Source organism: Salvelinus alpinus, chromosome 7 (assembly GCF_045679555.1).
Source record: "Salvelinus alpinus chromosome 7, SLU_Salpinus.1, whole genome shotgun sequence".
Taxonomy (NCBI): domain Eukaryota; kingdom Metazoa; phylum Chordata; class Actinopteri; order Salmoniformes; family Salmonidae; genus Salvelinus; species Salvelinus alpinus.
The window spans coordinates 58,507,002-58,532,902 of record NC_092092.1 but is presented as its reverse complement, the minus strand read 5'-3'; the positions used below and the strand labels follow the sequence as shown (position 1 = coordinate 58,532,902).

At 44.5% G+C, this 25,901-nt stretch overlaps 1 protein-coding gene across 4 annotated transcripts; it reads right to left on the bottom strand.

The window, feature by feature from the left end:
* Window positions 1-1,071: 1,071 nt before the first annotated feature.
* Window positions 1,072-24,594, bottom strand: LOC139581324 (BCL-6 corepressor-like protein 1). Of its 4 annotated transcripts, XM_071410945.1 has the most exons (13): window positions 24,424-24,594; window positions 12,710-12,797; window positions 10,121-12,582; window positions 9,976-10,072; window positions 9,507-9,642; window positions 8,920-9,402; window positions 8,305-8,513; window positions 7,755-8,021; window positions 4,338-4,504; window positions 3,980-4,125; window positions 3,789-3,866; window positions 3,376-3,538; window positions 1,072-3,161 (listed from the first exon to the last, which is right to left on the bottom strand). In XM_071410945.1, the coding sequence occupies exons 2-13, from the start codon at window positions 12,713-12,715 to the stop codon at window positions 2,765-2,767; spliced, it is 4,611 nt and encodes a 1,536-aa protein (XP_071267046.1). In that variant the 5' UTR covers window positions 12,716-12,797; window positions 24,424-24,594; the 3' UTR covers window positions 1,072-2,764. The 4 variants fall into 4 exon arrangements, with proteins under 4 accessions (XP_071267046.1, XP_071267042.1, XP_071267045.1 ...); XM_071410941.1 differs by having other exon boundaries at window positions 9,976-12,582; XM_071410944.1 differs by having other exon boundaries at window positions 8,920-9,399; window positions 9,976-12,582.
* Window positions 24,595-25,901: the final 1,307 nt, after the last annotated feature.

Genomic DNA, 25,901 nt, shown 5'->3' with positions numbered 1-25,901 from the left:
TTTCAATTTTCGCCTAAAATGACATACCCAAATCTAACTGCCTGTAGCTCAGGACCTGAAGCAAGCATATGCATATTCTTGACACCATTTGAAAGGAAACACTTTCAAGTTTGTGGAAATGTGAAATGAATGTAGGACACTATAGTACATTAGATCTGGTGAAAGATAATACAAAGAAACATCTCAAGGATGATCAATGGAAACAGGATGAACCTGAGATGAATTTTGAGTCTCATAGGAAAGGGTCTAAATACTTATGTAATTAAGATTTTTCTGTGCTAGAGCACGATGAGCCAAGTAAAGCCCCCCTGGCCAAACCCTCCCCTAACCCTGAAGATGCTGGGACAATTGTGCGCTGCCCTATGAGACTCCGGGTCTGTAGTAACGCCTCAAGCACTGCCTTAGACCACTGCGCCACTCGGGTAGCAATGTTATGCAGAATTTGAGGAGAAATGTGTATTGAGCAAATATCATTAACAGCAGCAGAAAATACAAGTATTTTCAATTGTGAAAAACAAATCCCAGTTAAATAAGTGGTGCTACACCACGCGAGCAAGACGGCAGGGAATTGACGCACGTAGGCTTATACACTTTGCACCCCTCCGGCTTTACAACGTTATGGCACAAGACTGGGTCACTGGTTCCTTCTTGTGGACATCCCGTCCTTATCACCGCACCATGTTCGGGTTTGAGTCATGCTGTGTACCTTTGAATCTCATATGAAGATGGACATTTCCTTGACAGTGCAAATTCTGCACGACATTTCAGATTAGGTAATCTCTATTTAGGCTGTAAAGGTTTTATCCGTTAGTGGTCATCATGGGTATTATATAACTAATGATAAGATTGGATAGACTACATACATACCTGACACTGATGATCTCTTCAAAAGGTTGATTTATCACCAGTCTGAGTATTAAGATCAGCTAACATCTGTCTGCCTTCAGCCTTACATAATACGGTTTACAATGTAAAAGGTTTCGGTAACCGTTATCTTAAAGAGCACAGAGCAACCGACTGTAAATAGAATATGCTTTCTGATGAGCCTAATGAATACCCCACAAACAATACTTCACAATCATGCTTTATTCTGGTTGATTTAAAAATAAAATAAAAATTGAATAGAAGGTTAACCTGTTTTAACAGCACTCACACAAGCAGTACATTGTCCTCTTCTCCAGACTAGATGTATTCCACTTTCTTCATCATAGGTAATGAAACTATACTTTTTCTTTACATTTCTGTCACTTCATCTTAATTAAATATAATTTATTGGTTTTAACTTCAAACAAAAACTTCATTGATTGTCAACACAAATTCTAGCTTAGCACCAGTACAATAAAACTGTACTTTTGCTTGTTAAAATACTGTTTGCAATAAGGGGAGAAAAAAAAACATCTCAGGAAGGATAAAGGGATCCTGAATTGTACATTTCAAATGAAGCACCAACCATACAAAGCAATTTTTCATAAATTGTTTGTCAGATACACAAGAGGTCAAATATATTAATGACTATTAAATTAAACACAAACAACAGTGTAAATAAAACACACGCCACATAGCACGTTGGAGTCCGCCCATAGCCCCATGAGGAGGACAGAGGAGGGATGAGCAAGGCGCAGTAAAACCATACCTATCCTATCCCTCCTGTGAGTCACTCTTATGCAGCAAAGTGAAGGGTGGCAGTCAGAACAGAGGACGCTGGTCTCCCCACAGATGCTATGTGGCACTTCTATTCCCACTCCCATCATCTGGTAAGCAGGAGGAGGGAAGAAAACTTCAGGGACACCTTTCCATCTGTTGAGATCTGTAAACAAGTATTCATTCTCAAGTTCAACTAAATCAATCCATGATCTGGGGGTAAGAAGCCTACAGGTAGATGCTTGGTGAAATCATGTGCACTGCAAAATGAAAGACAAAAGAAAAGTAACACAAATCGAATGGCCATCTACTTAGAAACTTGAGAATGCTGTGTGGTTGAAATGGATCACTGTGGTTCTATGGTTCTGTTAGCTGGGCAGATTGTGTGTCTGTGTGTGTGGGTCCGTGGTCTCTTCTCTGTGGGTCTCTGGGTCTCCCATTTTAACAGAGGAACCATCTGGCTCTGGGGCCTTCCTGCCACTGTTAGCTGGCCTGGCTGTAAGCCTTTTAGCTGCACGCAAGAGTTCACCGAGATAAAAACCTTGGATTATCTCCCACCGAAAAATATTATCTTTCCTTCAGGAACAAACAAACTGAACAAAACCACAAAAATAAAATCCTAAACATAATCCATCCCTTGCCACACGAATACATTAATACCAAATGTGATCACTCTGATGGCAAGATATACATATAGTACCATATACATACAGAATCATAAAAAAAGATCTTTACAGAATATTTCTTGGGTCCTGAAAAATACCTACAGATTGGAACCTGAAATCTGCTCTCCAGCACCGAGCACCCACACCCATCCTCAAGGTGGTGCTGCCTTGACCCCCATTTCTCCTCAATGTGGAAGTCCCAGGTCATTAGTGAGGTGTGTTCTTCCCAGTGGCGTAGACCAGTGGAGGCTGCTGAGGGGAGGACGGCTCATAATAATGGCCGGTAAACGGAGCAAATGGAATGGCATTAAACACATGGAAACCATGTGTTTGATGCATTTGATACCATTCCACGAATTCCACTCCAGCCTTTATCACGAGCCCACCCTCCCCAATTAAGGTGCCACCAGCCTCCTGTGGCGTAGACATTGTTTGGTATTACCATACCACAACCACCATTACAATGGCTGCAGCCTCCCAACATTGTTAATTTTAATCTGCTGCTTGTGGGAGGTTAGGGTGAGACTGGGGACGTGTAAGGGAACAGTTGGGATGTGTGAGGGGCTGTGAGAGAGCAGGGGGGGCTCCTCCTCCCCCTCGTCCTCCTGTAGGATGTGAATGGAGGAACCCAGCAGTCCCTGGAGCTCGGGGACACAGCGGACCAGCTCCACCGGCCCCTCTCCCTCTTCCTGAGGCTGTGCGGAGGCTGTGCTCACCTGGCTGACAGACACCTGCCTACACATCTCTGTTCGCGCCAGGCTCACCACCTCCAAGTGCGGGTACCGCGCCCGGAATATCCGGGAAGACATCTTCAGCCGCTTCAGGACGTCCGTCAACAGGAACCAATTGCAAAAGCTGTCAGGGACAAACGCAGGGTTGGTATAAGAACTAGCTGAGCCTATCCAACAAGCTGATAGCTGAAGAGCGGTTTGAAGGATTTCAAAAGGTGCTTCGGGGTTTAAAATAGTAAGAAACAAAAAGCCCTAGATTATGGGTGGAAAAGCTGGGACTGTGTGTGTGTGTGAATGATTGTGTTGACAGGTGATTTTCTGCTCTGGTGTTGACTCACCCCTGGGTTAATGACACTTGGACATGGTAACAGGGTAAGAGGGGCTCCGAAGAGAATTCAAACATGAGACAGTCCCTATCAGAGTCTCTCTCCTTCCTCCCCTCGTCCTCCTCCTCCTCCCGCTGAGAGAGCAGGAAGTCCCAGCATGCCTCCTGGCCATTCTCTGAAAATGTAGTGACGTGAGCTCAGGACGGCCAGGAGAACTTGATTCACCTTTGTTCTAAGGACTATAAGCCTCTTGTTTCACCATGTGCTTAAGGCTCCCCCTAGTGGACTGTCCTGTTCATACCAACCACACTACGCATTATATTCACGGCATATACAAGTCATAGCACAGATAAGAGTGGATACATAGCAGTGGATGCAGAGGTCAATGGTGAGGAAAAGAATCCAATCAAACTAAGGCTTTTTACCAAACACGGAGCTGCTGTAGAAGTCCCATGGCAGACTGGGGTCCTGGTCACTTCTCCCCTCCAGGTCTGTGAAGTATTCTGAAACAAAGCAGATCTAGGGTCAGATTAAAACTCCACCAAGCACACCTCTGTGATGTTCAGAAAAGGACAGACTGATGTGTGTCACAAGTGAAGATGACAGGTTAGAGTACCTTTGAGGAAGGTCTTCATGCTAGGGCTCTGGGCCAGTTTGACCGCCGTCTGTCCGGAGTAGGTAGCCAGGGTGGGGTCAGCCCCGTGGTTCAGCAGCATCCACAGCTCAGGTAGGTTATCACTGGCTACTGCGTCATGGATGGGCCTGAAAATATACAATAACACGTGTTACTTTCCTCATTTCATCAACATACATATCAACTGCATTACAACGGATCTCATATAAGCCAAGCGTGAATGTCCAGAATGAAAGTCCTTTATTGCAGGCATAACCCTTCAGCTCAGGAGTGTATGGCATACAATATGCTCTCCAAGTCCGAGCCCTTATTAAGTGTTCAGAAGTCATTAGACGCCCACCGTGTTCCGTCCTGGGCGCTGCAGTTGACGTCGGCCCCGTGTTTCAGCAGCACCTGGACGATGTGGCTCCAGCCTCGAGAGCACGCCTCGTGGAGAGCCGTGTAACCTGCGTTGTCACGCCGATTGACCTCCCGCACATCTTTTTCCAGACAGTAGAGCACCACGTCCTGCAGGAGGGACAGCAGGGGTTTAACATCACAATAAATATATATAATATATATATACACTGCTCAAAAAAATAAAGGGAACACTTAAACAACACAATGTAACTCCAAGTCAATCACACTTCTATGAAATTAAACTGTCCACTTAGGAAGCAACACTGATTGACAATAAATTTCACATGCTGTTGTGCAAATGGAATAGACAAAAGGTGGAAATTATAGGCAATTAGCAAGACACCCCCAAAAAAGGAGTGATTCTGCAGGTGGTGACCACAGACCACTTCTCAGTTCCTATGCTTCCTGGCTGATGTTTTGGTCACTTTTGAATGCTGGCGGTGCTTTCACTCTAGTGGTAGCATGAGACGGAGTCTACAACCCACACAAGTGGCTCAGGTAGTGCAGTTCATCCAGGATGGCACATCAATGCGAGCTGTGGCAAAAAGGTTTGCTGTGTCTGTCAGCGTAGTGTCCAGAGCATGGAGACGCTACCAGGAGACAGGCCAGTACATCAGGAGACGTGGAGGAGGCCGTAGGAGGGCAACAACCCAGCAGCAGGACCGCTACCTCCGCCTTTGTGCAAGGAGGTGCACTGCCAGAGCCCTGCAAAATGACCTCCAGCAGGCCACAAATGTGCATGTGTCAGCATATGGTCTCACAAGGGGTATGAGGATCTCATCTCGCTACCTAATGGTAGTCAGGCTACCTCTGGCGAGCACATGGAGGGCTGTGCGGCCCCACAAAGAAATACCACCCCACACCATGACTGACCCACCGCCAAACCGGTCATGCTGGAGGATGTTGCAGGCAGCAGAACATTCTCCACGGCGTCTCCAGACTCTGTCACGTCTGTCACATGTGCTCATGTGCTCAGTGTGAACCTGCTTTCATCTGTGAAGAGCACAGGGCGCCAGTGGCGAATTTGCCAATCTTGGTGTTCTCTGGCAAATGCCAAACGTCCTGCACGGTGCTGGGCTGTAAGCACAACCCCCAGCTGTGGACGTCGGGCCCTCATACCACCCTCATGGAGTCTGTTTCTGACCGTTTGAGCAGACACATGCACATTTGTGGCCTGCTGGAGGTCATTTTGCAGGGCTCTGGCAGTGCACCTCCTTGCACAAAGGCGGAGGTAGCGGTCCTGCTGCTGGGTTGTTGCCCTCCTACGGCCTCCTCCACGTCTCCTGATGTACTGGCCTGTCTCCTGGTAGCGCCTCCATGCTCTGGACACTACGCTGACAGACACAGCAAACCTTTTTGCCACAGCTCGCATTGATGTGCCATCCTGGATGAGCTGCACTACCTGAGGCACTTGTGTGGGTTGTAGACTCCGTCTCATGCTACCACTAGAGTGAGAGCACCACCAGCATTCAAAAGTGACCAAAACATCAGCCAGGAAGCATAGGAACTGAGAAGTTGTCTGTGGTCACCACCTGCAGAATCACTCCTTTTTTGGGGGTGTCTTGCTAATTGCCTATAATTTCCACCTTTTGTCTATTCCATTTGCACAACAGCATGTGAAATTTATTGTCAATCAGTGTTGCTTCCTAAGTGGACAGTTTAATTTCACAGAAGTGTGATTGACTTGGAGTTACATTGTGTTGTTTAAGTGTTCCCTTTATTTTTTTGAGCAGTGTATATATATAAATAACACTTGTCTTTTCCTGCTAGCACTGACTGATCAATTTTTTGTTGTTGATTGATTTTATTATTATATTGTCCTGTATCTTCAGGATGCCCAGCACACTTGGACTTATAAGACACTGTATTTGCTGTGGCAAAAATAAATAAATGAAGTCTATTTATGTTCACGTACACTACATGGCCAAAGGTATGTGGGCACTTGCTGGTCGAACATCTTATTCCAAAATCATGGGCGTTAATATGGAGTTGGTCCCCACTTTGCAGCTATAGCCTCCACTCTTCTGGGAAGGCTTTCCACTAGATGTTGGAACATTGCTGCAGGTACTTGCTTCCATTCAGCCACAAGATCATCAGTGAGGTTGGGTACTGATGTTGGGTGATTAGGCCTGGCTTGCAGTCAGCGTTACAATTCATCCCAAAGGTGTTCGATGGGGCTGAGGTTAGGGCTCTGTGCAGACCAGTCAAGTTCTTCCACACCAATCTTGACAAACGATTTCTGTATGGACCTCGCTTTGTGCACGGGGGCATTGTCATGCTGAAACAGGAAAAAGCCTTCCCAAAATTGTTGCCACAAAGTTGGAAGCACAGAATCGTCTAGAATGTCATTGTATGCTGTAGTGTTAATATTTCCCTATACTGTAACTAAAGGGCCTAGCCCGAACCATGAAAAACAGCCCCATACCATTGTTCCTGCACCAAACTTTACAGTTGGCACTATGCATTCGGGCAGGTAGCGTTATACTGGCATCCGCCAAACCCAGATTCGTCCGTCGGACTGCCAGATGGTGAAGCGTGATTCCAGCCAACGCTTGGCATTGCGCATGGTGATCTTAGGCTTGTGTGGGGCTCTTTGGCTATGGAAACCCATTTCATGAAGCTCCCAACAAACAGTTCTGGTGCTGACGTTGCATCAAGAGGCAGTTTGGAACTCGGTTGTGAGTGTTGCAACCGAGGACAGACTTTTTTTTACGCACTACATCACTCTGCCGTCCCGTTCTGTGAGCTTGTGTGGCCTACCACTTAGCGGCTGAGCTGTTGCTGCTCCTAGACGTTTCCAATTCACAATAACAGCACTTACAGTTGACTCTGGCAGTTCTAGCAGGACAGAAATTTGACCAACTGACTTGTTGGAAAGGTGGCATCCTATGACGGTGCCACGTTGAAAGTTGCTAAGCTCTTCAGTTCGGGCCATTCTACTGCCATTGTTTGGCTATGGAGATTGCATGGCGGTGTGCTCGATTTTATACACCTGTCAGCAACGGGTGTGGCTGAAATAGCCAAATCTACTAATTTGATGGGGTGTCCACATTCTTTTGGCCATGTAGTGTACAACATACTGATTTTGCTGATAACTATTTAATTGAAAATGTCTTTACTATGATGACCATGATATATAGTATAACTAGCTATCTTACGATGATTACACTAACTAACTGTAAGTCGCTCTAGATAAGAGCGCCTGCTAAATTATTCAAATGTAATGTGTGATAAAGTGAAACATCATTGGGTTAGGTCTGGTATGGGGTATGGGGCCCACCACACCGGAGTAATGGTAGGGGGAAAAGCGCTGAGCATGAATGCAGGCAGGTGATTGGGTGGAGCAGCAGAGCAGTACCTGGTAGCCCAATCGGGCGGCTCTTTGTAGCAGAGTCTCCCCGGCGTTCTTGTTGACAATGAGCCGGCGAACCTCTGGAGGAACAGGTCTGCTAGGGGGAGACTCTAGTACCCCTCCCCTTCCTGAGGTCCCCTTCTTGCTGGGTGGAGGGGAGGACGAGCACTTAGGGGTAGCCTGGAGGCCTGCTGGTTTCTTAGCGTCGGGGCTGTCATCATCCGTTGCCACAGAGGCAGGGCGCTTTCCCAAGCTGCAACGTTTGGTCTTGAGCTGGTTAAAAAAAAATATATTTTGCAGGGTAATGAGAAAGTAATGTGTGACGGAGAGTCACAGCAAGGACGAACGGCCTCACACTCTGCGCTGGAGGAAATCAGCTGCCAGAGCACCAAAAAATTTAATATGTTGTAGTAACGATTTGCGCCACAAGGGGGAACCATGAGCTAAGCCTTTAGGCTCATAACAACACACTATATCTCACAACAAGGATCTGTTTGGCAGGAAACACAAAGTTCAGACCTATGGCCTCTGCGATGGATGCCGCCGAACTTCCTACCTTCTTGGGCTCATCTGTGTCACTCAAGTGCTTGCTCTTGAACTTCCTCTTCCCAGAGGGTTTGTCGCTGGGCTCTGGGGAGGCCTCTCTCTCCGGGCGCCGCACCGACCCTGAGCGGGTGAACGAGGGCCTCCTGGGATCAGGCTCTGGGCTGGCGCCACGGCAGGTCAGAGAGGCACTGAGGCGTGGGTACATGGCAGCCGTCAAATCTACAGAAACACAGCAAATATTTACTCAATGGTTCTAAGCAGTGTAATGGATGTTATTTAAACATGTTGTGTACCGACAGACTAATATGAAGCTACAAGACAAGAAAACAATGAGACCAGAACCAAAGCCCCATCACATTAAACATGCCTTCCATCTCTCATGAAGTGTGCCATGCAAAATAAACGGTGGGTTAACAGCACTTTAAGGATATATGGATGTTTTAACATAATAAGCTGCAAATAGCGGGAAGCTACTGCATACGAAACCAGTTACACTGTATACAGTTCTATTCAGTCATTCAACTCGTACCAACTTTGCCTTGTGTAAGGCCCACTGTGATATTAAAACCACATCCAGACAAACCTGCAGCTGCTTCTATTTGTTCCATTTCCAGGTGAACAGTACCTGATTCAGATTGAGTGCCCTGCCTGGTGGTGACAGATCTCTCCTCCCCCTCTCCGTCTCCATCCCTGTCCTTCCCAGTGATGTACTCCCCATTCTGGTATTTCCTGTTCCGGCAGCGGGACCGTTTCTTGTGTTTGAGGGCGTCTCCCTCAGTGCTGGGGGCGGGTCTGGCCTTGCCCTGGGCAGCCTTCTCAGGCAGGGGGTTGGTGCGCGGTCTGCCCCTGGGCCGGCGGGCAGGCTGGAGAGGAGGGGCTGTAGGGGAGTGGGGGAGATTTTGGGAAGGTGGAGGACTGAAGCCCCAGTCGTCCAGCCAAGCCTCATCACCCCTCCGTCGGCCCCTCCTCAGCCTGGGGGTGGAGCTCTCTGAGCACGCTGGCTCCTTATTGGGTCTTCCAGGACTGCTGAAGGAGACTGGGATCTCAGAGCACTGGGGACTGGGGAGAGGACTACTCCCATTACCTGTGAAACCTACTTCAAAACCTACTGCAAAACAACGTGGACAGAGGAATCATAATAAAGAATTTGTGATTAGATCTTTGGCTGATGTAGTATGTGAAGTTCTAATCTATCAGAAGAGACAGAAATACCTGGTTTGTTGTGAGCAGTCTGCTTGTTATCAGTGGGGCTGCTCTTCTCCCTGCTAGTGTTCTCTCCCTCCTCCCTGTGTGGGGATGGTACAGCCAGCGACAGACTGTGCTCCAGTACAGGTGCACATGGCTTCTTCTGTGGCAACACACAAGGGACAGAGTGAGAGCACTAAATGGGCCATTCAGGCAATTGATCGTAAAGCTTTGATGGTAACGGAGAGCATACGGATTGTATAAGCACTGAATTGCCTTTGTATTTCAATCAGTATACTTGAATCATAATACAGACAGGTAAGTTGATGGGTGGTTGATATTTCACATATTTTTTTCAATTCTGCTTCATTATAAATGCAGACAAGTGTGTGAATGTAATACCAACAAAAGAGAATAATGTCATTGTACAACACATAATCAAAACAACACACCTTGATGGAATTGTAAATATTACAAAAGCAGAATAACAACTTACCTTTTTGGGACGTGGTTCTTTCTTAACTGGAGTGGTCTCCTGGCCTGGCTTTTTCTTCACTGGCACCACAGCCATCTTTGAAGGGTCCAGTGATGACCTTTTCTTCACTGGCACCACGGCCATCTTTGAAGGGTCCAGTGATGACTTCTCCTTTGCCGGCTTCCTTGGACTAGGGGGCTTCTTCTGTTTGGTGAAGGCAGCTTTTGGTTTGGTGGGAGACTCCTCCTCTCCTCTAGTTCCATTGGTCTTCTTCTCCACCTCGGCTAACCCTGCACACTGGCCAGTGAGGATGGATAGGGCAATCCCCTCCAATTTAGCACGGGGATCGAGACCAGCAGTAGCCTTACTCTCCTCCTTCACTGTTCCTCCCTCCAACTCCTGGGCTAATTTGCTGGCCATCCTGTTTCTGTTAGCTGAACCACTACTTCCAAAGGCCTGTATCTCTTTTCCACCTGCCTGCTCCCCCAGTTTAACATGTTTCTCAGAGCTCTTTTCTCTGCACTCAGAGACACCCGTTTTCTCAAGTTTGTTCATAACTTGTGTGGAATACCCTTTAGAGGAAAGTGTCTCTTTGTTCTCCACAGATCTGATTGGTGGACATCCAAAGGCAGCAGTCTGACGGAACAATGTGTCCTGGCCCATTGTGTGGGAGCTCACCACAGCCTTTCTGGATGCCATAGGCGATAGATGGCAGTATCCCTCGCCGGTCAATGCAGTGGTCTCTAGAGCTTTTTGCTTCACTATGGACTCAAGGTTGGACAGTGGGGACATTCTGGACAGGCTTTGATGGGCACTCTGAAATTTGGGACCTTCTGAACCTGTGGCCCCCTTGACTTTGGGAGTCCCTTGACTGATCTTTCTTTGAACAGAAGCACCTTGGTAAGGAAGAAGTGGTGGTTGCTGCCATAATGGCTTGACGACAGTGAGGGAGTATGGGATTGCTGCTTTGACACTTGCAGATTTCTGATAAGAGTGTGAGTTGGTAGAGCCGGGCAGAGCTGTGGAGAAAGCCCCCTTAAAGGGACAGCTTTGTGTTACAGCTGGGCTGGTACTGTTAGGGTGCTTGATAACATGAACGTGCTGGTTGCTCTTCGTCATGAACAATGCCTTCTTTCCCCTTGTGGCCAGGTGTTCCCCTTGGTCAATGATAGAGATAGTCTCCTGTCTAGCGAAAGTCTGGAACTCGTCCTCAAAGGACCCCTTCCCATCTTTGCTACGTAGGGTGGAAGCAAGTATGGGGCTGGCCACACCTACATAGGTTCCTGGGAGGTTATTAATAGGGCCTTGAGAGCAACCTTTGACCCAGGATGATTTGGATTCCAAACCCTGGTGATTTAGGGGCCTGATGCTCTGCTTTTGATAAGCCCCATTTCTGTGGGTGTCGGGTAGGATTGGGTATGGCCTCTTTGGATGGAGGGCAACTTTCTGACATGCCTCGTTATGGAGATGCTCTGTGGTGGCAACTGTGTTTGGAGGGTCTTTGACCGCTTTTGGCCTCTTCGACTTGGCGGACAGGTCGAGGGGCACGTCCCTTGCTTCAGTCGGGCAAGTGACCGCATGGTCCTTAGCAGCAGACGAAGCCTTCAGTTTTAGAAAGCCTACAGATATCTTGTCTGCACTGCGGTGCGGAGGGCCTTTCTCCACATGGTTCAGCAGCCTGCCCTGAGTGGTGATGCTGGCCAGTGAAGGGCCACAGCAGATGGCAGCGGTGGGAGACAATGTGAAGAGGGGTGGTGGGGCAGAGCCTAATGCTGGGAGAGTGATAGTGGGAGAGGCCACCACTGAGGCGATGGAAGATTTCTGCTCCCCTCCAGCTTTGGAGCTCTTGCTACTGGACGTCGACTTACATTTGAGTTTGTGTGTTGCGGTGGGTGTTTTCTTTTCAAGCGCTGGACTTCGACCCACTGAGAAGTGATATGGATAGGTCCGCAGCAGTGGTGCCACGCCAGCAGCTGCGCTTTGTGGTTGACTCCCCTTCTGAAACTGGCTGCCTGTGGCTTCTCGCAATGCTGCGATCTGACCCAACGCGGGTGGAAGAGTGATTTTGCAGAGTGGGGATGAAAAGTTAGTGGAGGGAAGAAAAGCAACAGGCTGGCCTGGTTTAAATAGTGTTGAGCACTGAAAACCAGCTGGAAGACCAATCACTGGCTGGGTCTGAGTATGTGGTTTCTTATTGGACATCACACTGCTGTGACTTGGGTTAACTGGGTCCTCAGGGCTGTTCTTTGTACCACACGGCCACTGATGTGTGGGAACGACCCCAGCACCATCAGCCTTGGGTTTAGGGACCTCTGATCTCTTCTTGTCGGCTCTCTTGTCAGAGCTAATGAGGGGAGGGCCTGACGTTGGAGCATTGTTGTGTTCTTGCGGGGGATGGACAACTGGGCAATGGTTGAAGTTGCTAGGGTCTGAACAGACGTTGATCTGCGTTTTACAGTCTGTTGCTGCAGTGGTCTTATTTGGCTGACTGAGGAGCACATCTCCTCTGAGCTCAGGGGGCAGCGTCTGAAGGGGATTCCCCACCATGCTCGCAGACACTTTAATGGGAGCACCGATCTCTCGGCTCACCGTGCTTCCATCCCCTACATTCATTGGAGTGGGATCCACCTAGATAACAAGAAAGGTACATAAAGCCCATGTTCACTGCTCATGCAAATATCTCTCAGGTAAAGCACCATAGCATAATCTGTGAAGCTTACAGTTCACTCAGTCAGTGATCAGGCACAACAATTACCTGCATATGCGTTTTCTTAACACAACATTTCTTAGGTGTAGTTGACCTCAGGTCTGCAGCAAGGTCTTCCTCTGTATAGGATGCTATGCTGTTGAATGAGCATATTTTCATTAACATACAACAAAGCTGTAACTGCATTAGATTATAAAAAACAATGTCAAACATTCTGGAAAAGAGACAATTGTTCAGATATTGCATTAATTTTCATCATGGTAACATTGGCTCAATACAACCAATGGCTGATTATTTTTAGCTCATGAGTCTGGTCATAGAAGAGGTTAGAAAAAGATTAGTAACCTTGTAGTGTTGCGAAACCGTTTAGCCAGCCTACTGCTAACACTACCAAATATTCATAAAAGTAGTACACATTTATGTTAAGTTGGCACATTTAGGCTAGACATAATTGTTTAACGATTTTCGGGGGATTTGTTGAGAAAGTGCTTGATTGTTTTCTATGTGTAAAGGCTTGCACACGCATCACACCGAATGTGGCTGTAGCGTTCGTCTGCCGATCATTCAGCGCATTTAGGGACCACCCGCTGTAGACGTCTGACTGCCGACACTGAACACACTCAATTCGCAAATTACATTCAGAGGTGCTAAGTACTCTCAGCCAGCAAACGCTATTGGTGTATCTCAGCCCAAAGAGAAGCTTGATGACGAGAGATGTCACTGTCCTCAGTGACACACTCCAGGAAGGCTTGGATAAAAATATACGTTATATATTACTTTACGGTATGTTATTCTTATAAAGAAAAATGCAATATTGGTACAAGGCATATTTGCCAATAACTTTCACTTACTCTATATTTATATTTAGTAGTTCAGCTATGAGTATGCCTATTTGCATGAACATAAGAACATTGGCGTTGATGTTCTGCCCTCTTAACTCGGGCCGGGATGATACCAGTATCATAAAACTCGTTAGTATCGAGGCAAGGAAACAACGAAGCAGATTTTACTTCTTTAGGAGAACAGCCCTAATGTTGGAAACAAACATCATTATGTTGTCATCCAGAGTGACATGTATTTATTTTCCAAGCTACAGCACACAATATTTTACATACAGTGGTTTTATTTTTTTTAAATTCCATGGAAAGAATATTGCAATACTGGTATTGTCACAACCCTACTCTTAGCCAAGGAAAATTGGCACATATTGCTTTAAAGATGGAAACCATATTTTATGACATCTCTCACAGTTCTCCTTAGTGTTGAACGGATGGACTCGGTCAGTGCGGACCAAGTCATGCATGCTGCAGCACAGTGGACTGTCTGAGACCACAGAGAGAAGAAGAAACATGGGAAGCAGGTAGCGGTACCATTCTGAAATCCCTATACCAAACTCATTCAAGCGGCCTCAACCCTCAAACCATTTCCAGCTCATTTAAGAAATCAATCCAAGAGTCAAGGGGAAGAGAACCTGAGGAATAACGTCATATAATGTAATTCAAATTCTTAACTACAGATACTCTATTATCAAGAATGAATCCTATAGTTGATACATCTCAAAGCACGGGAGAGTAAAGAAGACTCAAAATTCAAGTCTAGCTTATGTTTCCCTGCCATGATGCCCACATTCCAAAGTAAAGAGAGCAGTTAGCAATGACATCTCATCAGATAGGCCAGGAGACTGTAACAAGGGCCGTAGACATATGTGAGGACCCCCCCCCCCCCCGAAAAAAAAAATATATACAGTACCAGTCAAAGGTTTGGACAAACCAACTCATTCAAGGGTTTTTCTTTATTTGTACTATTTTCTACATTGTAGAATAATACTGAAGACATCAAAACTATGAAATAACACATATGGAATCATGTAGTAACCAAAAAAGTGTTAAACAAATCAAAATACATTTTAGATTTTAGATTCTTCAAAGTAGCCACCCTTTGCTTTGATGACAGCTTTGCACACTCTTGGCATTCTCTCAACCAACTTCACCTGGAATGCTTTTCCAACAGTCTTGAAGGACTGAGCACTTGTTGGCTGTTTTTCCTTCACTCTGCAGTCCAACTCATACCAAACCATCTCAATTGGGTTGAGGTCTGGTGATTGTGGAGGCCAGGTCATCTGATGCAGCACTCCATCACTCTCTTTCTTGGTCAAAAAGCCCTTACACAGCCTGAAGGGGTGTTGGGTCATTGTCCTGTTGAAAAACAAATGATAGCCCCACTAAGCGCAAACCAGATGGGATGGGGTTACGTTGCAGAATGCTGTGGTAGCCATGCTGGTTGAGTGTGCCTTGAATTCTAAATAAATCACTGAGTGTCACCAGCAAAGCATCCCCACACCATCAGACCTCTTCCTCCATGCTTCACGGTGGGAACCACACAAGCAGAGATAATCCGTTCACCTACTCTGCGTCTCAGAAAGACACGGCAGTTGGAACCAAAAATCTCAAATTTGGACTCATCAGACCAAAGGACAGATTTCCACCGGTCTAATGTCCATTGCTCGTGTTTCTTGGCCCAAGCAAGTCTCTTCTTCTTATTGGTGTCCTTTAGTAGTGGTTTCTTTGCAGCAAATCGACCATGAAGGCATGATTCATGCAGTCTCCTCTTAACAGTTGATGTTCAGATGTGTATGTTACTTGAACTATGTGAAGCATTTATTTGGGCTGCAATTTCAGAGGCTGGTAACTCTAACTTATCCTTTGCAGGAGAGGTAACTCTGGATCTCCCTTTTAGTGTGGACCTCATGAGTGTCAGTTTCATCATTGCGCTTGATGGTTTTTGCAACTGCACTTGAAGAAACTTTCAAAGCTCTTGAAGTTTTCCAGATTGACTGACCTTCAAGTCTTAAAGTAATGATGGACTGTCATTTCTCTTTGCTTATTTGAGCTGTTCTTGCCATAATATGGACTTGGTATTTTACCAAATAGGGCTATCTTCTGTATACCACCCCTACCTTGTCACAACACAACTAATTCCACAAATGAACTTTTAAGAAGGCACACCTGTTAATTGAAATGCATTCCAGGTGACTACATCATGAAGCTGGTTGAGAGAATGCCAAGAGTGTGCAAAGCTGTCATCAAGGCAAAGGGTGGTTACTTTGAAGAATCTCAAATCTCAAATATATTTTGATTTGTTTTAACACGTTTTTGGTTACTACATGATTCCATATCTGTTATTTCATAGTTTTGATGTCTTCACTATTATTCTACAATGTAGAAAATAGTACAAATAAAGAAAAACCCTTGAATGAGTTGGTGTGTCCAAACTTTTGACTGGTACTATAAGTATTTCCACCCGAGTCAATACTTTGTATACTGAACAGAAATATTTACTCAACATGGAGTAATTTCAATGATTTTACTGAGTTACAGTTCATATAAGGAAATCAGTCAATTAAAAAAATGAAATAGGCCATAATCTATGGATTTCACGAGACTGGGAATACAGATATGCATCTGTTGGTCACAGATACCAGATACCATGGATCAGAAAACCAGTCAATATCTGGTGTAACCACCATTTGTCTCATGCAGCGCGACACATCTCCTTTACATAGAGTTGATCAGGCTGTTGATTGTGGCCTGTGGAATGTTGTCCCACTCCTCTTCAATGGCTGTGCGAAGTTGCTGGATATCCAGAGCATCCCAAACATGGTATATAGGTGACATGCCTGGTGAGTATGCAGGTCATGTAAGGACTGAGACATTTTCAGCTTCCAGGAATTGTGTACTGATCCTTGCAACATGGGGCTGTGCATTATTATGCTGAAACATGAGTTGATGGCAGCGGATGAATGGCACGACAATGGCCTCAGGATCTCGTCACGGTATCTCTGTGCATTAAAATTGTCATCAATAAAATGCAATTGTGGGCCTCCCGGGTGGCGCAGTGGTCTAGGGCACTGCATCGCAGTCTCTGGGTTCGCGCCCAAGCTCTGTCGCAGCCGTCCGCGACCGGGAGGTCCGTGGGGCGACGCACAATTGGCATAGCGTCGTCCGGGTTAGAGAGGGTTTGGCCGGTAGGGATATCCTTGTCTCATCGCGCTCCAGCGACTCCTGTGGCGGGCCGGGCGCAGTGCGCGCTAACCAAGGGGGCCAGGTACACGGTGTTTCCTCCGACACATTGGTGCGGCTGGCTTCCGGGTTGGAGGCGCGCTGTGTTAAGAAGCAGTGCGGCTTGGTTGGGTTGTGCTTCGGAGGACGCATGGCTTTCGACCTTCGTCTCTCCCGAGCCCGTACGGGAGTTGTAGCGATGAGACAAGATAGTAATTACTAGCGATTGGATACCACGAAAATTGGGGAGAAAATGGGATAAAAATTTAAAAATATAAAATGCAATTGTGTTGTGCCCATACCATAACCCCACCATGGGGCACTCTATTCACAACGTTAACATCAGCAAACTGCTCACCCACACAAGCCATACATGTAGTCTACAGTTGTGAGGCCGGTTGGACGTACTGCCAAATTCTCTAAAATTACGTTGGAGGTGGCTTATGGTAGAGAAATTAACATTAAATTCTCCGGCAACAGCTCTGGTGGACACTCCTGCAGTCAGCATGCCAATAGCACGCTCGCTCAAAACTTGAGACGTCTGTGGCATTGTGTTGTGTGACAATACTACAAAATATTATTTTTGCACATTTTGGAAAATGTCAGGGATCTTTAATTTCAGCTCATGAAACATGGGACCAACACTTTACATGTTGTGTTCATATTTTTGTTCAGTTTACATACACTGAGTGTACAAAACATTAAGAACACTTGCTCTTTCCATGACATAGGCTGACCAGGTGAAACTAGGATCCCTTATTGAGGTCACTAGTTAAATCCACTTCAAATCAGTGTAGACAATGGGCAGGAGACAGGCTAAAGAATGATTTTCAAGCATTGAGACATGGACTGTGTATGTGTGCCATTAAGAGGGTGAATGGCAAGACAAAAGATTGAAGTGCCTTTGATTGGGGTATGGTAGCAGGTGCCAGACGCACCAGTTTGAATGTGTCAAGAACTGCAACGCTGCTGGATTTTTCATGCTCAACAGTTTCCTGTGTGTATCAAGAATGGTCCACCACCCAAAGGACATCCAGCCAACTTGACCCAACTGTGGGAAGCATTGGAGTCAACATGGACAACCATCCCTGTGGAATGCTTGACAACTTGTAGAGTACATGCCCTGATGAATTGAGGCTGTTCTGAGGGCAAAAGAGAGGGTGCAACTAAATATTACAAAGGTGTTTTTAATGTTTTGCATACTCAGTGTATATTTTGTACCCAATAAAGAAAATCTATTATGGGTCAACATGTAAATATTTCTCCCAGCGTTGATCAAAGCTCATAATGCTTATATTATTGATCTGACTTGACTTTTAATTTCGCCTGCCTCGCCTGCCTCTATGTGTGCAATTATGCAAATTACACCAAACAATTTTACCACTACATAACTGATATTGATACAGAATCATAAGTAATATTCTAACAATTCATGTGAATGTGATAATATGATCATCTGTGTGCTCCATTGATGTCTGTTTGTTCCGACATCAATGAACATTAATGCCTCCCCCAACCCCTCCTTCTGGACCGCCCTAAAACTCAAACCCTGGATGTAAGTATCAAATGCACCCACAATCATATGAATCTTGTAGTATTCCTAAATAATGGCACCTTAATGAATATATATGACAGAAAGCAACACTTCAAATGCTTTCAGTCAACACACCCTGCGAGGAAAGGTGAGCCACCCCACCAGACAATAAATGAGACGACTACAAATGGGTCCGTTTATAACTATCCACCAGCAAATATGAGAGCAATGCATCGAGGTGTTAAGATCACTGTAGTTGCCGAAACATACCCGTAACGTAAAACGTGAGTGACAGCCCAGGTAGGCTATGTCTCTCCGCTGAAGTCGGCAAACGTGGGCTGGATATAGCTGCAAGTATATAACTGAATATGAGAGGCTTCTGTATTCATTATCGCATAACATCATGTTGCTACTTGCTAATACTGCTAGTTTGTCTTTGTGCTACAGTTAAATCGTCTCATCTGGTGAGTATCCAACTGGAATGCTATGGATGTATTTGATAAACATATATTTTGTCAGTCTGCACACCATGCTGGCAAAACAAAGTTACATCTGTCCCAACTATAATGAGGTGGCTATCCCAGAGTCAATCGGCTACGTCTAAAAGATAAATCAAATAATCTCCCTCGGACTCCAGACTAGGTACCTGCTCCCGGTCAATGGACTGCACAGCCCTCATGCACAAAAGAGACCCATCCGTGTGTCAAATATATATGCTTTTGATGATGCAGAAAATACAGTCGACGAGCGGGGTCGTTTTATTCCACTAGTTCAACTAATCGAAAAATTGGTTCAATCTCTATAAAAACAACATATCCACGCTAAAACTCGGGGCATCCCACTCGCCCAAAGAGCTGGAAAGCAGTCGTATCATAAAAGGAAAGGACGACACTATTGCCTCTCAGGTGATCAGTCAAAACAGACGACACATGATCAAAATGGAACCAAATGTGTCCTTGATTTTTGAAGGGAGAATGATGCGATAGCAACCAGCATAATAGGCTACAAAGCATGCATTTCCAATATCTAGAACGAAACCACTGACTCGAGAATTTATTTTGCCTTATCAAATACTTACATCGTTCATCCGCACTTGCACGATACCCTACTTGCACAATGTGGACAACTACCGTCACATAATCTTGCCAAAATCAATCGATAGCCAAATATCACGGAACAAACATTCCAAACTCCAATGACCATATTATTTAATCAATCCAAAGACCACGAGGTACAGTGTCCATGACGTATTTTACTGATAAATAACATCATTGAAGAAACGAGGTAAAGATATAATGTTGGACTGTATTGAATAGACTGAAATTGATTGTATGAGGGATACATCGCACTTTAGCTGACTGTTTCCTTTGCTCATTTTCTGACGAAAAGTATTTCAGAACTAACAGAGGGTAGGGCAACAATCTACACAGAACTTGTAGATTGCTACTGTAACGTGCACCATACACAATAAGGAAAACAAAATGTAACTCAGGTTCAAAATACCACGAAAAAATGTCAGATCGCTGCGCAGCAAAGTCTCCGCGAAGCCAGTATTGGTCTGCATTACACAGTGCTATGCATGTTTAGACAGGCTACTGTATTTATCTCCGGCCGTGCGACACAAAATGTTGATTTGACTGTCTTTCATCGGCCCTTACCGAACTGCTTCTGTGTTCAAAGACATGCATGAGACCGACCCGAACCGAATCGTCTCGTCCCTGATACTGAATAATTCGAAGGGTACTTAGCAAGCAAGATAACGATGTCAAATGGCACAAACAATTACAAACCCGTTCGTCCAGGGTGTAAATGAACAGTATATATCACGGCTCCAGCGAGAATCAAGTCTTTCGTTCTTGTCGGTTGCTGTTCACTAATCTCGACGGTTTTCGGTTCTGAAAGTCCGGGGGGTTTTGTCAAGACAGTCCGTACCGTATCTCGGTCTACGGTCTGGTGGGAGAGAAGGGGCAGAAGGTGGACTGATAGTCTGGGATTTGTAGTGTTTGGCTACCCACGCGCAAACTATACAAATCCTGTGGTGGGAGGAGTACGGACTGCAAGTACCAGCATGCAACGAGGTACTCCAGCCGCTCAAGGGGAAAGGGGGATCGCAGCGGTGCGCTAAACTGAAAAAGCTTACCGAAGTAACAAAGTGAAAATTGACATTTTCATCATAAAGACACCGATTTATAATGAATGAATGCAGGAATAACAATCATTCATAATCCAATGAATGGAAGTACCCCTGCGGATGGTTGCATTATGGACTAAAGAGGGCCAACAAAAAAAGTGAGAGAGGTATTGGTTCAAAGGAATTAACACGAGGGGGCCGAGATCCTGTCGGGTGTGTGAAGGGGAAATACTCACATTTCACGGTTTAGTTATGTTATGGAGTCCCCATCATTATCATAACAACTTACTGTATGTAGCCTTTATGGATTTGATGTATGGTCAAAGAATATAGCCTTGTTGTAGGTGGCAGAAATCTATTTGGACAGACTTTCATATATAGCATAAAACATTACATTTTGAGACAAGAATTAGGAAAAATACGACCACACTATATTATCACCCCTCGAGGCCCAGTTGTACACGCCCTGCTTACACTACTTAACCATGCACATTGCCCCTCACTGCCTCTCCTTTGACAACCAGGCCTCCAACCAACTTGTACTTCAAACATCCAAACACTGACCTTGATCAATGCCCTGAATACAACCTATCTCACCTATTCCAGGCATCCACCTTAAATTTCAATCCCCTCCCCAATCATAATCCTAAATGACTGATATCCAGAAATGCACGATTTCCCCAACTCACACCCCACATCTGTCTCCCCTCTTGGTACTTGGTACTGTTTCCTGTATGTTTATTTACCTGGTCTCTCCCCCATTCTCTTTACATTGACCTTTACTGTCCTCCCAACTTCTCCACTTCTTTAATGCCATTGTCCCTTCCTTCTCAAATTCATTCATAGTCACAGCACAGCCTATAGGGCCTTTAGTCCCTCTTTGACCCGTCTTGCATGGTTATTCATTTATTCATCACTGTGCTGATAGCTTTATCTGTAAGACAAACATTCTGAGATTAAAATACATTTCTGAGGATGAATGGTTCGAATGAATTCACACTGTGCTTCATGACTGAAACAGGGAAAATTCAAAATATACACTGTGTGTACAAAACATTAGCAACAACTGCTCTTTCCATGACATAGACTGACCAGGTGAATCCAGGTGAAAACTATGATCCCTTATTGATGTCCCCTGTTAAATCCACTTCATTCAGTGTAGATGAAGGGGAGGAGACAGGTTAGATTTGGATTTTTAAGCTTTGAGACAATTGAGACATGGATTGTGTATGTGTGCCATTCAAAGGGTGAATGGGCAAGAAAAAATATTTAGGTGCCTTTGAGCGGGGCATGGTAATAGGTGCAATGCGCCCAGGTTTGAGTGTGTCAAGAACCACAACGCTGCTGGGATTTTCACGCTCAACAGTTTGCCGCGTGTATCAAGAATGGTCCACCACCCAAAGGACATCCAGCCAACTTGACACAACTGTGGGAACCATTCGAGTCAACTTGGGCCAGCATCCCTGTGGAATGCTTTCGACACCTTGTTGATTCCATGCCCGATGAATTGAGGCTGTTCTGAGGAATGTGTTCTTAATATTTTGTACGCTCAGTGTATATGGCAAACTCTTTCTTTACATCGCTCAAGAGTAGTCAAATAAGACATGGGTGATTTCCTTTAGAGGTGCATCACATTTTATAATTTCAGTCTCTGATCAGTATTTCATCATTTGAAACACATGACAATCTGACCCTTCATAAATGTGCAATAGGCCTACATTTATCATGCTATAGGCTATTTCCTTCTGTTGGTGTCACTGATTTCTAGACAACCATGGACATCAATTTCTAGGTTGTAGGCCATGCAAGACGGTGTCATTCTAGAAATATACTACAGAAGGTGAGATTAATCACTGTTTTTTGTTTTTTTAAATGTGCATAATGTGTTGAGTAATTCTACCTTTATCTTATATAATATTGGCACCGTGTCCCGCATGAAGGCCTTTTAACTGAGAATTATCACGACGATCAATATATGTGCATACAATAAGACTGAGACAGGCTTGATGTTTTAGAAGTGTATCAGCCAAGAGATTATTATTTCAACATGTAAAGTGACCTACACATTTTTATGACAAAATATTATGTTAATAAGCACTCAACTCATATAAGCCTTTACAGGTGGTAATTAACAATTAACAACACATATATGAAGTAAACTAAAAGTTTTGGAGCATTGATTAATTGTTTTCATAGAGTTGTAAAGAATGCTGAGGTAAAATAGGTGTGAATGATCAAGGTTCAACCAATATAACACTGATTGCAAGTTTCAACGAGTGTCAGGTTATCTGGATACATCTTACAGTTAATTTGAACAGGCACCTGTCCTAAAAAATACATTGGAATGTTTGAAGACTTGGGCGATTTAATAAGGCTGAGAACCTATAAGTTATATTACCTTGCAAGGTCAAAACGGTTAGAGACAGGTCTCGAAGCCTGGGTTGTTTTGCTTAATGCAGAATAAACATAATAGCCTACCCCAAAACATTCAGCAGCCCACTCGCTCTTACAGTTGATATCTAGAGAAAAGCCTTTGGCACATGGCTTATAACAATTTCGTCTATCTAGAATCAGGCCGGCGCGGGACTGTTACCTGCATCATAGCTTATGCAGGTAAAAACGAAGTAACCTTCTGGAATAGAATGTCACCGACTTATGAATGACAGACATTGTAAATATAAATTCCGTTATAGCAAATGTCTAAATATCAGGTAGTCTAAAGGATGATGGAAGTAAACATTTATGTTGGTTGTTTAACAATGACCTATTTCTTCACTGTCTCCCGGCCGCAGCCGTTGCAGCACAGTGATGCACCCCCATCGGACGGACACACGTTCGTCTTTCAACTATTTCGCAGGCTTCATCTCGGTAAAGATAGCTTTCGGTGTGTAGGATAATTTGCCATTTCCCAACACCGTTCACTCGCGAACAGCAGTGAGTGCTGCATGTCGGCGGTCAGCCTAATATTGACATATAGCCAAATATCAAAATAGGACAAATACACACGTCACACCGCCCGAGCTACATAATAACACGCCTGATTTTGAATGTGCCTTCCTATAAGCGGAACCTGGATGTCGGCAGTGTTCACATTGCATTGTGTCGGAGCGGGGGTTACCCAGAGACCTCAACGACAGAGCGAAAGCAATCCCGGTAGTGACCGGCTGCTCGGGGCTTCTCCAGTTATCGACGAGTTTTAGTCACTGCCACTACCAGCGGACGTTTGAAGCTATAGGTTCAAACAACTTAAATACAGTGAATTACAGTATTCCAGTGTAAATCTGACTGGTGATCAAAAGAATCACACTTAAAACAGCAAGTTCACAGTGAATGAAGCCACTGTGTTTTGTTGAAGGCCTTGTGAAAATTACCGTCGTTCCCTAACAAAACGGGGCTTCCGCTACTTTGAGTAAATTTGGTAGATTTATGGAATTTTCTAACGCCTTATCCAAACAACCTAGGCCTGGGATACTGCCCCTACAGAGTAGGCCTAAGGCATGTCCTGTCACGTCTGAGTTCGCGGTTGCCATTACCTGGTATAATGTTTACGACGATAATGGAGTAAATCATCCTAGCCTATACCATGGAGGCAGAGAACAAGTTGGAGACGATGCTCTGAGTTGGCAGGTTGAGGATGCCACTGAGGTGTAAACTCATGGCAGATGGACAATAATATTATAATAAAATACAGTGTGAAACTATAATTCACTTTATATCTTTTTAGGGATGTAGAAGCCTTAGCAAAATATAATACGGACCACTGCCTACTGAGACAGGATTTCACCCCAAGAAACATGTGACATGTTTATCATGACACTTGAAGACGTCTTTACATTAACAATTGCACACCTTGAATACCTTTAGACAGGTTTGTTATGGTGTGTACATGTATTTACAAACTTTACTGTACACAATTATTGACAGCAAAGTTTGAGAGAGTTGACTGTTGCCCTCCATGGCGTAGTACCCTGCCCCCCTTAATGCCCCCTGCTCGCCAGTACGCCTTTGTTATTAATCGCATGGTATCGCACCGCCTTACCTTGCGCTCCAAACTGCCCTCGCAAAGCTTGCAAATAGAGCCTTTCACACCGCGACAAGTGATTGCTTGAGACTTGGTGACTTCTGTAGGTGTCACTAATATGATTTTTTGGTAGAATAATTCCGGAGTGAAATTTTGACTTCTCCTCGCGATCTTCCCTCATCGCCCGTTTTCAGAACGCAGCAGCTGGAGATGAAAATCGCGCACACTGGGTCCTAGCGCCGACAGAGGCCTAGAGGTGCATAACAGGTGGTGACCGTAGTCGAGCCTTTTATTATATAATTGTAAATTCCTTTTCAAAACATGGACATCTTTGGAATCATTCTTTTCCAATAATGAATAGGTCTACCACTACAGCCGAACTCTGGTGGCCAAAGTAGTGTTTTGGTCGCATGCTTCCAAGTGTGTGTTTTTCTGAACCATCATTAGATAGCTGACAGAGTGGTAGTCAAATTACAAATATAACAATCTAATTGTAATATGATGTCATATCATATTATCATATTCCTATCATAATATTTGGCTACTGGATATTTCTTTCTGAAAATGTTATGTATATTAGGAAAGTTACTAAACTATAACAATACAATAATTGTGGCACTAATTTGGGATTTTCTTCTCCAATTAAATGCACAACACATGACCATCATGATGATGAGTTAAAATACTTTTGGTGTAAAAGCATAGGCCTATTTCGTTATCATAAGGGTTTGTACATGGCTATATACTGGTACTCCCTGTATATAGCCATGTTATTTTCAACTCCCTGTATATAGCCATGTTATTTTCAACTCCCTATATATAGCCATGTTATCTTCAACTCCCTATATATAACCATGTTATTTTCAACTCCCTATCTATAGCCATGTTATTTTCAACTCCCTATATATAGCCATGTTATTTTCAACTCCCTGTAAGGGTTTGTACATGGCTATATACTGGTACTCCCTGTATATAGCCATGTTATTTTCAACTCCCTGTATATAGCCATGTTATTTTCAACTCCCTGTATATAGCCATGCTATTTTCAACTCCCTGTATATAGCCATGCTATTTTCTACTCCCTGTATATAACCATGTTATTTTCAACTTCCTATATATAACCATGTTATTTTTTACTCCCTATGTATACTATATATAACCATGTTATTTTCAACTCCCTATATATAGCCATGTTATTTTCTACTCCCTGTATATAACCATGTTATTTTCAACTTCCTATATATAGCCATGTTATTTTTTACTCCCTATGTATAGCCATGTTATTTTCAACTCCCTGTATATAGCCATGTTATTTTTTACTCCCTATGTATAACCATGTTATTTTCAACTCCCTATATATAGCCATGTTATTTTCAACTCCCTATATATAACCATGTTATTTTCAACTCCCTATGTATAGCCATGTTATTTTCTACTCCCTGTATATAGCCATGTTATTTTCAACTCCCTATGTATAGCCATGTTATTTTCTACTC

What these genes read in the sequence shown, in the direction of transcription:
- LOC139581324 (XM_071410941.1), bottom strand. An exon ending in CCGCCCGATTGGGCTACCAG is followed by an intron (nt 4,505 to 7,754) that starts GTACTGCTCTGC and finishes TCCCTCCTGCAG; the next exon opens with GACGTGGTGCTCTACTGTCT. An exon ending in CATGAAGACCTTCCTCAAAG is followed by an intron (nt 3,867 to 3,979) that starts GTACTCTAACCT and finishes GCTTTGTTTCAG; the next exon opens with AATACTTCACAGACCTGGAG.